Source organism: Corvus hawaiiensis, chromosome 14 (genome assembly GCF_020740725.1).
Source record: "Corvus hawaiiensis isolate bCorHaw1 chromosome 14, bCorHaw1.pri.cur, whole genome shotgun sequence".
NCBI classification, from domain to species: Eukaryota; Metazoa; Chordata; class Aves; order Passeriformes; family Corvidae; genus Corvus; species Corvus hawaiiensis.
Window position 1 is genome coordinate 5,539,676 of NC_063226.1, and position 13,704 is coordinate 5,553,379.

Below are 13,704 nucleotides of genomic sequence, written 5' to 3' on the forward strand. Positions count from 1 at the left end.
TCCCCGTTATAGGGCTGGGCTGGGTTTCATTCCCCTTGGGTTTTCCATGAAAAAAGGTGGTCAGGCATTGGCAGAGGCTGCTCAGGGCAGAGGTGGAGTCCCCATTCCTGAGGGATTTAACAGCCATGTGCATGTGGCACCTGGGGACGTGGCTCAGGGGTGGGCTTGGCAGTGCTGGGGGAATGGTTGGACTTGATTATCTCAGAGGGCTTCTCCAGCTTAAATGATTCCATGAGTCTGGGCTGGGGTTTAGAGGGCAACGTGCCCCATCCTAATGGACCACTGGCTGTGGGGACAATGTGGGGACAATTTCCTCCCAAGTGTGGGCATTCCCGGTTGGCTCTGTGACAGGGAGAAGGGCACTGAGCAGGGGAGAAGGGCAGGACACGGTGTGGGCGTGACATCTGCCACTGTCACCACCAGAGTGGCCTCTGATGATGGGCAGGGAAGGGCTGCCTGGAGGTGTCTGCTCATAATTAATCAACAGCAGCAATAATCTTGAGGGATTTAATGAGAAAGGTTACAAAACATGGCTTGCTTTGTAGAGAAAACAAAGATTTTTTATTTTGCAACTAATTAATCCCTTCTTTCCCCCTTTCTGGCTTTTTTCTGCTTCCCAGGAAAGAAAAGAGTAGAAGTTGGGATTCTTTTCTTCTTTCATTTCCTTGCCCTTATTGAAAATTCAGGGAGGCCATAATTCACATGAGCACATCCCATGGAGTGAGGGGAGAAGAGCGAGGGGAGAGGGTGAGATTCCCAAGATTTAGCAGGTGGAGCCATCACCCAGCCCCAGAGGAGGATGGAGATCTGATGCCTTTTGGGGCTCTTGGCAATTCTGGGGTATTGATGTGGCGACAAACTGGCAGAGCTTTAGGAGAGAGGCAAAAACCTAAAAACCCGACTGCCTAAAAACCTGACTGGATAAAAACTTGTCTGCCTAGAAACCTGTCTGCCTAAAAACCTGACTGGATAAAAAAATGACTGGATTAAAAACCTGTCTGCCTAAAAACCTGACTGACTGCCTAAAAACCTGTCTGCCTAAAAACCTGACTGGATAAAAACCTGACTGGATTAAAACCTGTCTGCCCAAAAACCTTCTCTAACCAGCAATAGAGATGGTTCTGGGGAAGCATCACGGGGGATATTATTTCTTTATGATCTCTTCTCTGGCCTCCTCATTATTTGTTTTACGCAGCTGCCTCCAACATCTGCTTTTCATCTCTGCTCTCTGTCCATGTAGGTATTCAAAAATGCCTTCCTTCTTTCAGCGGCTTTCTGGGCCTCCTGCCTTGTCAATGAAACGTGCAGATAATTGAATTCAAAAATCACTTTAAAACAGGTTATTGAGTCTTTTACACCCAAATAATTAAAGGACTAATGTCACCTGCCTTCTACACAAAGGAAGATGGTGAAAAAGAGCAAGATGAGCCTGAAATTTCTCAGGAACCTGAAAGGAGGCTGAAGCCATTCTGTAGTTCCAATTTGAGGTGTTTTCCCACCTTTCTAGCTGATGGACTTTAAGCATTTTCCCAGCCCCTCCTCTGTGCACACAGAGCAATCAGATCCCAAGCTGTGGTTCAGCCTTTGAGCCCTGGATCCACCTCTGGAGCATTGGGATTCCCAGGAGAGCAGCTCCTTGTGGTCAAGCATCCAGCCTTGGTGTCACAAATCCCTGATTCCTTGGCCTTTGGCACCGGTTGGCATGAAAACGTCTCAGTCCTGGCACGGCAGGTCCTGGCAGCTGCCTCTGAGCCCTGGCACAGCAGGTCCTGGCAGCTTCGCCCCGCTGGGAGGGGGGGTTGCATGAGTGGGGGTTTGCAGTTATTCCATCCCACTTTCGGCCTGAAATGCTCTCCCTCCTCCTCCTCCCCGGGACATGTGGGGTTGTTGCTCTTGGATTAAGGAGCTGCAGCTCCGAGGCTTTTCTCAAAAGCAAATACAACTTTTGACCTCAGTGAGGAGCAGATTTTGCCTGGATGCAAGGCCAGCAGCTCCACGAGGCTCCTGGTGCCTCCTCCCTCTCATTCTCACTGCAGCCTCATCGGAGAAAAGCCCACTTTCTTCACAGAAAATCCCTCTCCTTTTGATGTTTTTCCCATTCTTTGTTGTTTTATCTCTTGGGCAAAGCTCGCCCTTGGAATAACACCCCTCCACACAGCAGTATCTCTGTGTTCCTGGGGCTGAGCTTCTCCTGCATCTTGGATCAGCCATGGAACAGGCAAATCTGCATTTTCTCATGTAGGTGATCAGCAGTGAGGTTTGGAGCCCTAAGACTGAAAACTGGGTAGAAAATACTCCCAGGCTCAGGTGGGGTGGTCTGAGGTGTAACCCACCTTCCAGCCCAGAGGGAAAATGGGATTTGCATCCCTTCCTTCTCCTCCTCCTCCTCCTCCTCTTCCTCCTCCTCTTCCTCGGAGTTACCTGGGCAAACAGCCCATCATAAGGAAAGGAGACTGGAAAAAAGCTGCCAGGTCATGGCTCTGATGTCTACAAAGTGTAGGGGATTTTAAGGAAAGTAACAAGGAGCAGAATTGGGGCAAGGTGGGATCAAGGCCTGCAAATCCTGGAGGTCCCCAAGCCCTGGAGATCCCCAAACCAGCCCTGAGTGGAGCCCTGAGGTCAGTGTCCACTGGGATTCACATCCCCTGGTTTTGTTTAGCAGGCAGAGGAAAATCTCCTGTGCTTCTGCATCTTCCTCCATCTGAAAATGTAAACCATGGTAAAGTATCTGCTTATAGTGTGACCTCTTCACTTCAGCAGGGGCTCTATTCTGGGGTGAATTCCAGCAAACCACGGTGTTTACAAGGAAAATGCCTTTTTTCAGTGTTCTCATGCCCATGAGAACATCCTTGGGGGAGAAACTGGAGAGTTTTCATGGCTCACCCAGGAAAGTTGAGGGAAAATATATTCCTACCCCACTGTTTTAAAAAATAAAAGAAAAAAGAAATTCACTAAAATCAGTTTTAAGTAATTGTTTGGTACCTCCTGTGGTGATGCATCTGCTCTGAGTTTTAAACAGTGAGGTGCTGGGTTTTCCACCAAACTCAGCCTTGCAGCAAACAGGAACAAACTCAGCCCTGCCAGGGCTTGGAGCTGGCAAGAGGTCGGGTGCCCCAGGTCATCATTTCTGAATTCCAGGAGGGATTTAGCCCACTCTGGGGACAGGGCTGTGCTGGGCAGACAAAGCCCTTCCTGAAGGATTCTGGCTCCCCACCGTGGCAACAGCACGAGTTGGGCTGGGGAATGTGCCAGAGGAGGCAGCCCGGGGTGATGAGGTTGGAGCTGCACGGGAAGGTGATGGACGGCCCTTGGAGCAGCCTGGTCTCGTGGAAGGTGTCTCAGCCCATGGAGGGGGGTTGGATTAGGCGACCTTTAAAGTCCTTTCCAACAGAACCATTCCGTGGTGGCCAGTGGCAACTGGGCACTGGGAGTCGCAGCCCCTGGGAGCTCCAGCTGCTGTTCCAGGAGCTGCTTCTGCAAAGGGCTGAGGGAAACCCTGCCTGTCCCTGACAGTTCCTGTGAGGGACAGGCAGGGTCCCACACTTCCCCATGGTCACCCGGCTCTGTAAACAAACTTCAGTGTGCCTGGAGACAGATCACAGCCTGGGACTCCATCCCTCTGCTCCTCAGCACGCTCAGTGAGAAGCCAAGAGCAATAGATTTATGGAATCCAAACATCACAAATGCAATTTATTTACACTGCTGAGGCCGAAAGGAGAAGCAGATGCTTCTGGTTTGGATGGCTGTCCAGCCTAGTTTCAGGAAAGCATGGGGGTTAGTGTGAGGGAAAGGATGGACTCAAAATGTTCAATGTGTCACCCCCAGGGACAGTCCTTGTCCATCCCTGTCACATCCTCGCAGCCCTGTGTGCCTGAACACAAAGTTCAGCTCTCCAGCAGCAGCCTCCAGAGCCACCCCTGCACCCACAATCCCGTTTTCCCTAATTATGCTGTAAGATATGCATCCAGGATACCTCCGGCAGGGCCAGAGGCTGGGCCAGAGGGTTGCAGAGCAGTGCAGGGCTCTGGCTGACTCCGTGTGGCAATGGCTTGTCCTGGCTCAAACCGTCCTGGGGGCAGAGGAGTGGACAAACAGCCCCTGGGAGGTTTATTTGGCACAGCTGCACCGTGCAAGGGAGAGGTCCCAAAACCAGGTCTGAATAAAGGGGAATTGTGTGGCCACTGAAAGGTGTATTTGGAGATCAGATGTGGAGCTGGCCATGACTTGCTGCCTCCTGTGCCACATTGTGGGGTCACAGATTGATCCCTTGGGAAGGGACCTTAAATCCCATCCAGTCCCACCCCTGCCATGGGCAGGGACACCTTCCACTGTCCCAGGTTGCTCCAAACCCCGTCCAGCCTGGCCTTGGACACTTCCAGGGATCCAGGGGCAGCCACAGCTTCTCTGGGCACCCTGTGCCAGGGCCTCCCCACTCTCACAGGGGAGAATTCGTTCCCAATATCCCATCTAACCCTGTTCTCCTTCATCCCAAAACCGCTCCCCCCGTCCTGTGCCCGCCTGCTTTTGTCCGAAGTCTCCGGCAGGTGCCCGAGCAAAGCAGGACTTTCCTCAGGGCTGGTTTGCTCCATCTCTGGCCCAGCAGAGGGCACGATGTGCAAGCGAGAGCGGCGATCCCCGGCCAGGAGCGGTGCCAGGAGTGATGCAGCGAACAGGACCCAAAGCCAGAACGCCCCAGACGGGACGCGCCAGACACGGCGTGTCCTTGGGGTGGCCGGGGCCGCTCACTGCTGCCAGCCAGGGGCCAAACACCTTCTTGCACTTTCGAGAGCGCTTGGTTTCGTTATTCAACAGCCCCGTAGGTCCTTTAAATGGCTTTTGGAGAAACAGCTGTGAATTCGAGCAAATGGAGCCAGCACCTGTTAGAAGAAACCAAACTGCCCCTAATTTTCCGGAATTTTGATCTCAAAAGAGGAACGTTTCCCAAAAACATTCAATGTCTTCTAACACCGTCATTTACTGCAGGGAGCGAACCCATCTCCTCAGTTCAGTCTGCTCTGTGAGTTGTGTGAGGTCTAAATCCAAGTGTTTGGATTATTGGTGCTTCAGAAAACTCATCTCTAAGAATGACTCAGTCGTAGAAAAACACCTTCCTGTCCCAATCTTTCCTTCTTCCTGGATTATTATCAAACTTCCTTTGAAAGAAGCTTCCCAGCAAAAGTAGGAGAAAAGTTCCCTTCTTGCCTTAATCATTAAGTAAGGTAAACATGCTGTGTAACCTCAGCCATGTAATTTAAGGATTTTGGTCATCCCTATGACACGGGAATTCCCCTCTCATGGGCACCATTATGTATCTGTTCCGAAAATCCTTTCATTTCACCTTTCTGCTCACACGGTGCTGCTGCAGTGATGCAAGTCCTGGCTGGTGCTCACTTACAGGCAGTGAAATCTAAACAACTTTTCTTCCAAGAGGCAAAGTTTACACAAATCCAGTTCACACAAATGTCCTGGGAGAGCCTCTTGTGATAGGGAAGTGCCTTCCTGCAGCTGCCCCATGCCAGCCGTGTCCTGCCCATCCGTGCTTCCATTGGAATTCCCTGTTGCAGCGATGGGTGCCTCTCCCTGCACCCCAGAAAAGGCTTTTGTGGTTCTGGAGAGGATGGACTGGGGGGTTTGGCGCAGGGAATAGCTCCAAGATAAACACACGGTGCCCAGAGAAACTGTGCCTGCCCCATCCCTGGAAGTGTCCAAGGCCAGGTTGGACAGGACTTGGAACACCCTGGGATTGTGGAAAGTGTCCCTACCCATGACAGGGGGTGGGTTAGAGGAACTTTAAGGATCCTTTCCCACCCAAACCATTCCATGATTTTGTGATTTCAAGCTCTTGGCAAAAGCAGACTATGAACTCTTTTTCAGAGAATGACCTAACTCCCCAACCACAGCTACATCAAGCACCAGGAGCCAGCCAAAACCACTCAGGGAATCGTATCCAAGTGGAAAATAAAAATAGCTTGTGTGTTTTAGCTGAGCTGTAGAGAAGCCCTCTTTATTTCAGAGATTTGGAAACTTCCGATGAGGATGTGAACAAAGGGCATGGAGGGTCTGTCCTTGACTGCAAAGTGCTTTGGGTGTCCCAGATGAGCAGATCTCTCCAAGCCTGCTGTTCTTACCCAGAATTTCCTTGTGGAGCATCTCCTTCCCTTTCAGCCTGGCCACTGCCACAAACCCCAGCTGCTCCCAGCAGGACACTGGGTCATCAGAGAATCGCCAAGGTTGAAGGGATCTCCAAGATCACCGAGTCCAACCCGAGCTGTTCCATGCGCAGAGGTGGCACCAGCCCAGGGAAAAGCCAAAGGCTGCTCACTCTCCTGGGAAATCACTTCCTCCCCTTGCTGCTGGGTGTGCACAGAGCAACTCTTGGCCCTGGAGGACAGCAGGAAGGGCTTCCCACCACAGCACCCATGAGGAGCACAGCGAAACCACCAGCGGCCCCTGGGTCTTCTCTGGTGGCTGTCTCCTGACAGGGGGAACTCTTCCATTTATCAGTTTGATCATCCTGTGCAGGGTTTTGTTTCCTCTCCATCTGCAAAGGTGACCAGAAGTGGGGCTGATGGGGACCAGCTGCCAGGAACTGCACCACAGCAAAACTGTGAATTTGCTGAGATAGGACAGGAGATAGAACATCCCCCAGTGTTACTGGGTTCTCTCTGTCCCTCTTTGCCAACCAAGGAGTCACATGTGGTCTAAATGTTCACTATAAAAATCTTGCCAACAGGGGCTGTAACAAAATAATCATCTCCTCTAGATCTCTCTAGCAGAACCTCAGCAAAAATACATAAATAATGCCCAGGCTTTAACAAAATAGATTTTTATTAATTATAGCACTTCAAGTAACATTTCATCTCTCCTGGGAGTGTCTCACTTCAGGCTTCAGGAGCGAGAACAGGTTATCTCAGTGCATCAAGTTATTAGGACATCCTTCCTGCTGACGGGATCAGCTTTGTTTGGGAATGTTCATCCAAGGGTTTAATTGACTTGCTTACATTTCTGCTCTGCTTTTACTGATCCCCAGCCCTTGGCAGAGCTTCCTTTGGACTCTCCTGAGAGGCAAAGTCAGCACTCAGCACTCGCTGCTGGTGCCACAGCCATGAGCTGAGGATGGCAAAAAGATTTGGGGATGGCATGAGGATTTGGGGATGGCAGAATGACCTGGGGATGGCAGAAAGATCTGGGGGCGGCAGAACGATCTGGGGGTGGCAGAATGACCTGGGGGTGGCAGAACATCTGGCAGAAGTTCAGTCTGTCCTCATCGCAGTCTGTACCTGGAGTTGGGAGGTGTCTCCCACATGAAGTCAGGAGGATTTGGAAGTGCCCACAGCCACGTGTGCTTTGGGCAGTGTCAGAGGTATCTGAAGCACTTTGTGCTTTGCTGACAAAATCCCAGAGTGCTGAGGAAATTCCAGGAATTACCAGCTGGGAACAGCTCTCACACATCCACTCAAGCCCTGGTGTGGTCAGAGGGAGATCTGTGGCCGTGATCTTCCACACCACTGCCACGAGAGGTGGGGCAGCTCTGCTAATCCCAGCAAATCCCTCCCTGCCTCTAAACCCATGGCCATGGAGTCACTGGAGATGCCTCTGGATGAAGCATATGCAACTCTCCACCTCGAAGGGCTGCAGCAAACAGCTGCATTCCAGCTTTCCACCTCTTTATTCCTGGAGAAGGATGTGAGAGAAGCTGTTTCCTGCTTTGCTGTGACAACCTCCCAAGAACAGCTCTGGGAATGTTCCAAGGTATGGCAGCTCAGCCCCGCTCTGTCCCAGGAATTCTCCAGGTGGGGCTGATGCCACGAGCCCACCTTGGGCATCTTGGTGCTCACCTTGTCTCTCCATCCCACCTGCTGAGCCTGGGGGCCACCTGAGTTAGGAATATTTTAGGACATAGATCCTGTCTTTAGTAAGCAACTACACAACTCTTGGCTCAACAGATCCCTGAGGAAGCCATTAAGCAGCCTTATTATAGAAAAGACCATGGCGTTGATTTACATCCATGAAATCTCTTTTGCTTCACCTGTACAGCGAATAAAGTCTAAATAAAGACACAGCAGCTGTGGTTTCTCGATGCCAAGGGGCTCCTCAGCCCCAAACTCTTCTCAACTGAACAGCACCAGGAATCACAAAGGTTTAAACTCCCTGGTGAGCCTTGTTCCTGGTTATTGAGCAATTTCCAAATGGTTTGGAATTGCCTTGAAGAGTCTTGAGTTGTTCCAGCATTCCCAGAGGGAACACGCCCTACTTGGATTTCAGTCTAGACCTGGGAGACATGCTGAAAAATATCTTGTAGTAGATATAGACGTTGATAATCCTTAGCAGAATTCCCAGGATGTAGCTGAGGGACCTGAGCAGGTCTGCGGCCACGCTGGAGAGCTGGAACAGGAGCCCCAAAGGGCCACGGGAGGGAGCGGAGGCGCCACTGGCCCTCAGGTGGTCATCCATGAGGAACAGGGCGCACTCTGCGGCCACCAGCGTCCAGATCACCCTGCATATCATCCTGGCATTCCTGACTGTCCGTAGGGGCCGTGACTCCGAGGGCAGGAAGGTGATCAGATAGGCCTCGAAGGCCACGCAGCTGAGCAGGACACAGCTCACGTGGGCATTGGCCGTGAGGAGGATCCGCACCAGGGCCAAGGCTGCAGGAGAGACACCGGCACCAAAACTGCCCAAAACCATGTCAGAAACAAGGCTAAGGAAAACCAGGATGTCTGCCTGGGCCAGGCTGGAAATGAGGACTGCAGTGGACTTGGAGGAGACCTTGGCAGACTGCAGGAGGATCATGGTGTACGTGCTGCCCAGCAGCCCCAGGAGGGTGCTGACAGCATTGGAGGAAGACAGGACGAGGTATTGGATATATTTCAGTGCCAGGTACCTTCTGAGATCTTTCATGTGGTCTCTCTCCATTGAAATGCCAGTTAGGGAAGAATACCTGGAATACACATAAAAAAACCCCGATGATTAAATGTCAAATTAGCAGGATGGATTCCAGGCAAATTATGATGGACCTGCACTTGTACAGGCACATTCCGGCGTCAAGAACTGCTTGGAGATGATGCCAGCTCAGGATCTGAGCTTATGTTTACACACTCATATCTTAAACAGGAATGAAGTTTGTAAAACACCTGGGTATTTTCAGGTAGCAGCATAATTTGTGTAATAGTGCACCGAAGGGTGTGAGTTACCCCTGTCCCTGAAAGGGAGGAGCCAGAAAATGATAAGCTGCAGTTCCTAGAAAACACTAAAATCATCTACAAATTCAGTTCTAATAAATAAACAAGGAAATTGTTATCTAAATGGGAGAGAGGAGATAAGGAAGAACAGCGTGGGTTTCTCACAGATCAAGCAAATTGATTGAGCCCAGCTTCCTCCTGCAGCAGGGTGATCAACCCTGGTGGGAACTAGCCAGTGTCACATAGCTTGGATTTTCTGAAGAGTTTCAATATTGTTTCACGAGGCATTTTTAGGGAGGAGCAAGGTAAGAAATGTGGCCTAGGTGAAACTATGGTTAAGTCATACACAGCTGGATGGGAAACCACTGGAAGGCTCATTCTCAGGAATTTGAGGAATGATGTGTCAGGTGGGGCTCTGCAGAGATCTCGTGTTCTGTGGTTTTCATGAACTGCAAGAAGGAACCCAGCAGAATTTAGGCCTTGGCTGAGGTGTGCGACCAGTTTTGAGGCCAACAGCTCAAGAAAGGTGTCACTGAAGAAGTTTCAAGGAGGCTGAGCCTCAGAGATTGAGCCGAGTGTAACAATTCCATTTCTCTCCTATGGAGCAATTATCTCCTTATGTAAATTCCCAGAATTCCCAAAGTCAGCACTTTGGAGCTGGCGTTACAGAGCTTTTCCAGCACATTACCCTGCAGGTCAGGGTGTTTGCTTAAATCATCACCTGGGTTTAATTTTGCTGGGATGATGGGGAAATGATAATCTCGCGTGATTCCCGTGAAAGGTATGGAGCCAGCTTTTTGAGACTGAGATTCCCATTGTTTGTAGAGACTTGACTGGTGCCAGGTTGACTCATCTGAGATTCACATGTGCCTGTTCTCCTTTGTCTTTGAAGTGTCTGATACAACTTGCTGATGAAATACTTTGGGGAAGAAGTAGGAAAAGATCTCTCCCTGTATTCCAGCTGAGTCAGCTCACCCTACCCTCACTTCCCACAGTGATTAAGTGGAAAAATTATTCTGCATTTTGTGGCAAAAGCAAATGATCTTAGAGGTCTCCTCCAGTCTTAATGACTCCATGATTGGTTTGACCCTTTGTTTTGATGCAGAGCACCAAAGAAATTCTGATCTAATGCACAAACCCTGAATCCACAGCGCGGAACTGATGCAAGTCCCCAGCTCCACGTGGAGGAGAACCAAGCCATGACAAGTACACCCGAATCCTGATTTGTTGTGTTACCTTCAAGCAAGTTATTCCTTTGAAAGGTACATTAAGAATCTCCTGACATTATTTTTTTGCTTGCAACCTGTTCCTGTGTCTACTTTCATCAATTACATTATTGAGGAGGTAAATGACATGCCTTGATAAAGACCTTTGCTTGTTTTAAGACCACCATCCAAGGGCTGGATTTACAGCTGGTCTTGCCCATGGGGAGCATTTGAACTCAGAGCTTCTGCACTTCAGGTCCTACCTTACCCCAGGGTTTGGTGATGAGTCCAAGGAGGAGCGTTAGGAATCAGGAGCAGCCGGAGAAGTCGGAGGAGGTGCCTGGGGCGGGACCCTGAGGAGTTCAAAATGTGTCTCCCATCCTCTCTTCTTGAAACTTCAGGATTTTCCATAGTGCTGCCAGCATTTTTCTGACCACCACAGTGTCCTTTGGAAAGGAACTGGAGCTTCTGGCTGGAAGATCCTTCCTGCTTTCTGTGGGACTTGTCAGAGGTGTCTGTCTCTTCATTCCACGGCGCCCCTCGAGGCAGGATCACTGTCGGGCTCCCTCCTGCTCCCTCCACCTCTTCCACACTATAATTTAGGGGTTAAAACTGGCATCCAGAATGCAGCAGAGCGAGGTTTGATTTCCTCCTTCACCTCAGGGGATCGAGATGTTTATCTCGGGGATTGTCCTCGTGCCTCCAAAGGAATCTGGGCACAGTGTGAGAAAACAGGTGACAGCCCGGCCGAGGGGCAGGGATCAGGAACAGCCCCGTGGGTCACCACACAGGCACTTGCACGTGATAGGGAAGAGACATCCCAGTTCTTGACACTTGCTCCAGGTGCTGCTTGGATACATCTGCTTCTGTGAATGAAGCAGAGCTGGGAGATGTTCCCAGGTGCTGGAGCTCCCTCCATGGAGAGCTCCAGGGGCCCCTGGCAGAGTTTTGGCACTGCAAATGCACACCCTCCATGGGGACACGGGCTGGGCTGTGGCAGGAGGAGGCCAGGAGTGCTGCCTACCCCACAAGGATGCTGTGAAGGCACAGTCCCTGCTCCTGTAGCCAAATCAGTGCCAGAGACACCCTGGGCATGGCACTGGTCAGACACAGCCTCTGCACAGGTAAGAGAAAGGTAATTTGGGGTGAAGAGCAGGTGCATGAAGAAAGCACCAGCAGGGGCTGAAGCCACAGGCTCCTCCTGTGTGGCTCACCTGAGCTCCCACTGCCAGGATCCCCATCCATGGCTTCCTCCAGTGGGAAATCCCACCAGCCCACAAAGAGATTTCGTGAGGAGAGAGCAAACCCTTCCCTCTGCCTGCACCTGGGGTGGCAGGTGGGATCACACCTGGGATGGGAATAGGAGTGGGGAGCTGTTTCCTGAATTTTCGGAATGTTTCCAGAATGGCCACACTCAGTGAAGGAGGAAACCTGAGCTTCACCCCTTTATTTACAGTTTTCAAAGCAGCTCTTGTGGCCTGGGGTTCAGGTCACCCACAGGAGGATTCCTGCACACGGACAGGGACGCTTGGACAGTTTTTGACCAGATGAGATCTCTGTTCAAGATCACAGAAGGTTTCCTGAACCAACACTTGGTGTTTCCAGTGCATTATTTTTTTATCTCCACAGAAATCTCTCTGGACACACTTCCCAAATTCCAGTTAATAATAACTCCTCATTTATCGTCAGTGCACTGTTGTAGTCTGAGGGGTACCCAAAAATACCTCCTGCTCTTAAACAAGTAATTCCTTTCAAAATTCCTCCTGGAATGGTGTCAAAGAATACACAGAAGAGGAGAACAAATTAGAAATGCAGATTAGCCCTGAATATCCCGACTAATGAAGTGCTATTCCGTAGTTGAAAAGGAAAAATACTTACATTTGCTGGAAGAAGCAGCCAGGGATAGTTTTCTGCATGCCTGCACTCTGTGTGATGTCTCAGCAGAGCCGAAAAGTGCCGTTTCCCTTGGATGGATTCCTGGTTTTTATACAGAGCACCCCGTGTTCGGCTCCACGTCAGAGCTGGGGCCGCGGGATTTGTTTTGCTGGGCAACTTCCTCCAGAGCTGGTTTCACAAGGATTACTCACTTGAATCATGGCACCCATTAACTTTCAGCTGTCTGGAAAAACTGATGGGCTGCGTGGAAAAGGAGCCCCAGACACTTCCTCAGACACAGGGAGCGATCCCGGGCTTGTCTGGGCGCCACGAGAGCCAGCGCAGGTTAGCCATGAGAAAAACCCTCTGAGCACAGAAAGGATGTCCCTGGCACGGCTGCACTGGGCTATCCCGGGAGTGTTTGTGTTGGCGTTGCCGGGGATACCCAGGTTTGGCGCTGCTGACGCTGCACGCCCTCTCCTCATTGTTCTCCGGGCGGGACGTGGGGCTGGAGCCAAGTTCTTCCCTGTTTTGGGAAGTTTCCTCGCGAGGCATCGGTGAGGAGCAGAGGAGCATCGCACAGCCGCCGTGGGGAGCAGCAAACGGGTGCATCGCCAGCCACGGGAACACCGAGCACAGCTCCAGGCGTGCGGTGCCCATCCCATGCCTGCAGCCAGGACAGGGAAGCAGGGATGAAAGGCAGTGAGGCTGCCTCGGTTTCTGATCAGCCAGGAGGGTTCACTGCCTGTCCCGCACCAGCCCTGCCATCCCCCCCAGCGCTCCCTGAAGCCATGGAGAGCTGCGGAAGGATAAAGCAGCTGAAATTCCGGGCGCTGCAGAGCTCTGGCGCTCACCTGAGGATGGGGCAGGGAAGGCAGCCCGGTGCTCTGCTCCCCACCTGGAGACACTGGGGGAACATCTGCCACAGCCAGAGAAAGCCCTTGGAAACAGGGATTGGGCTGAGTGGCAATTCGTATAATTTGTGCTCGGATTTAATGTGTAAATATTCATTTCTGTATCTGATTTTAAGGAGTGTGTTTTGCCAGGGACTCTCTGTAGCAGTTTTGTGCTTCAAAAGTTCTGCTATATTACACAACTTCCATTATCTTTTACAACTCCTGTTCTATTTCACAACTCCTGTTGTATTTGCTTATTTTTCTTGCCTGCCACGATGATACAACAGAACAAGTGGCTGCAAGAGCACAAATTCTGCAAACTCTCCACACTTTTCTCAGCAGCTCAAAATTTCACAATGACTTGGGGACAGATAAGATGAACCCTCCACTTCCCAGGGCACCACTCTTCTGGTGAGAGCTTCCCCTGTGCCACCCACTCCGTGAAAACATCAGGGAACTCCTTTTTTGGGGGAGGTGGGAGGCTGAGATGGGCGGTCTGAGCTTTGCTGTGCCCAGTTTCACCGGCCATGGGGAAGGTGCTGGAAT

At 51.0% G+C, this 13,704-nt stretch overlaps 1 protein-coding gene across 3 annotated transcripts; it reads right to left on the reverse strand.

Moving 5' to 3' along the window:
• Positions 1–6,810: 6,810 nt before the first annotated feature.
• On the reverse strand, positions 6,811–12,667 carry LOC125333461 (G-protein coupled receptor 183-B-like). 3 transcript variants are annotated; one of them, XM_048319358.1, is made up of 3 exons: positions 12,266–12,667; positions 10,656–11,099; positions 6,811–8,941 (listed from the first exon to the last, which is right to left on the reverse strand). In XM_048319358.1, exons 2-3 carry the CDS (start codon positions 10,796–10,798, stop codon positions 8,251–8,253), a joined length of 834 nt encoding a protein of 277 aa, XP_048175315.1. In that variant the 5' UTR covers positions 10,799–11,099; positions 12,266–12,667; the 3' UTR covers positions 6,811–8,250. The 3 variants fall into 3 exon arrangements, with proteins under 3 accessions (XP_048175315.1, XP_048175317.1, XP_048175316.1); XM_048319360.1 differs by having other exon boundaries at positions 10,651–11,099; positions 12,266–12,665; XM_048319359.1 differs by lacking the exon at positions 10,656–11,099 and having other exon boundaries at positions 12,266–12,664.
• Between the last annotated feature and the right edge of the window lie 1,037 nt (positions 12,668–13,704).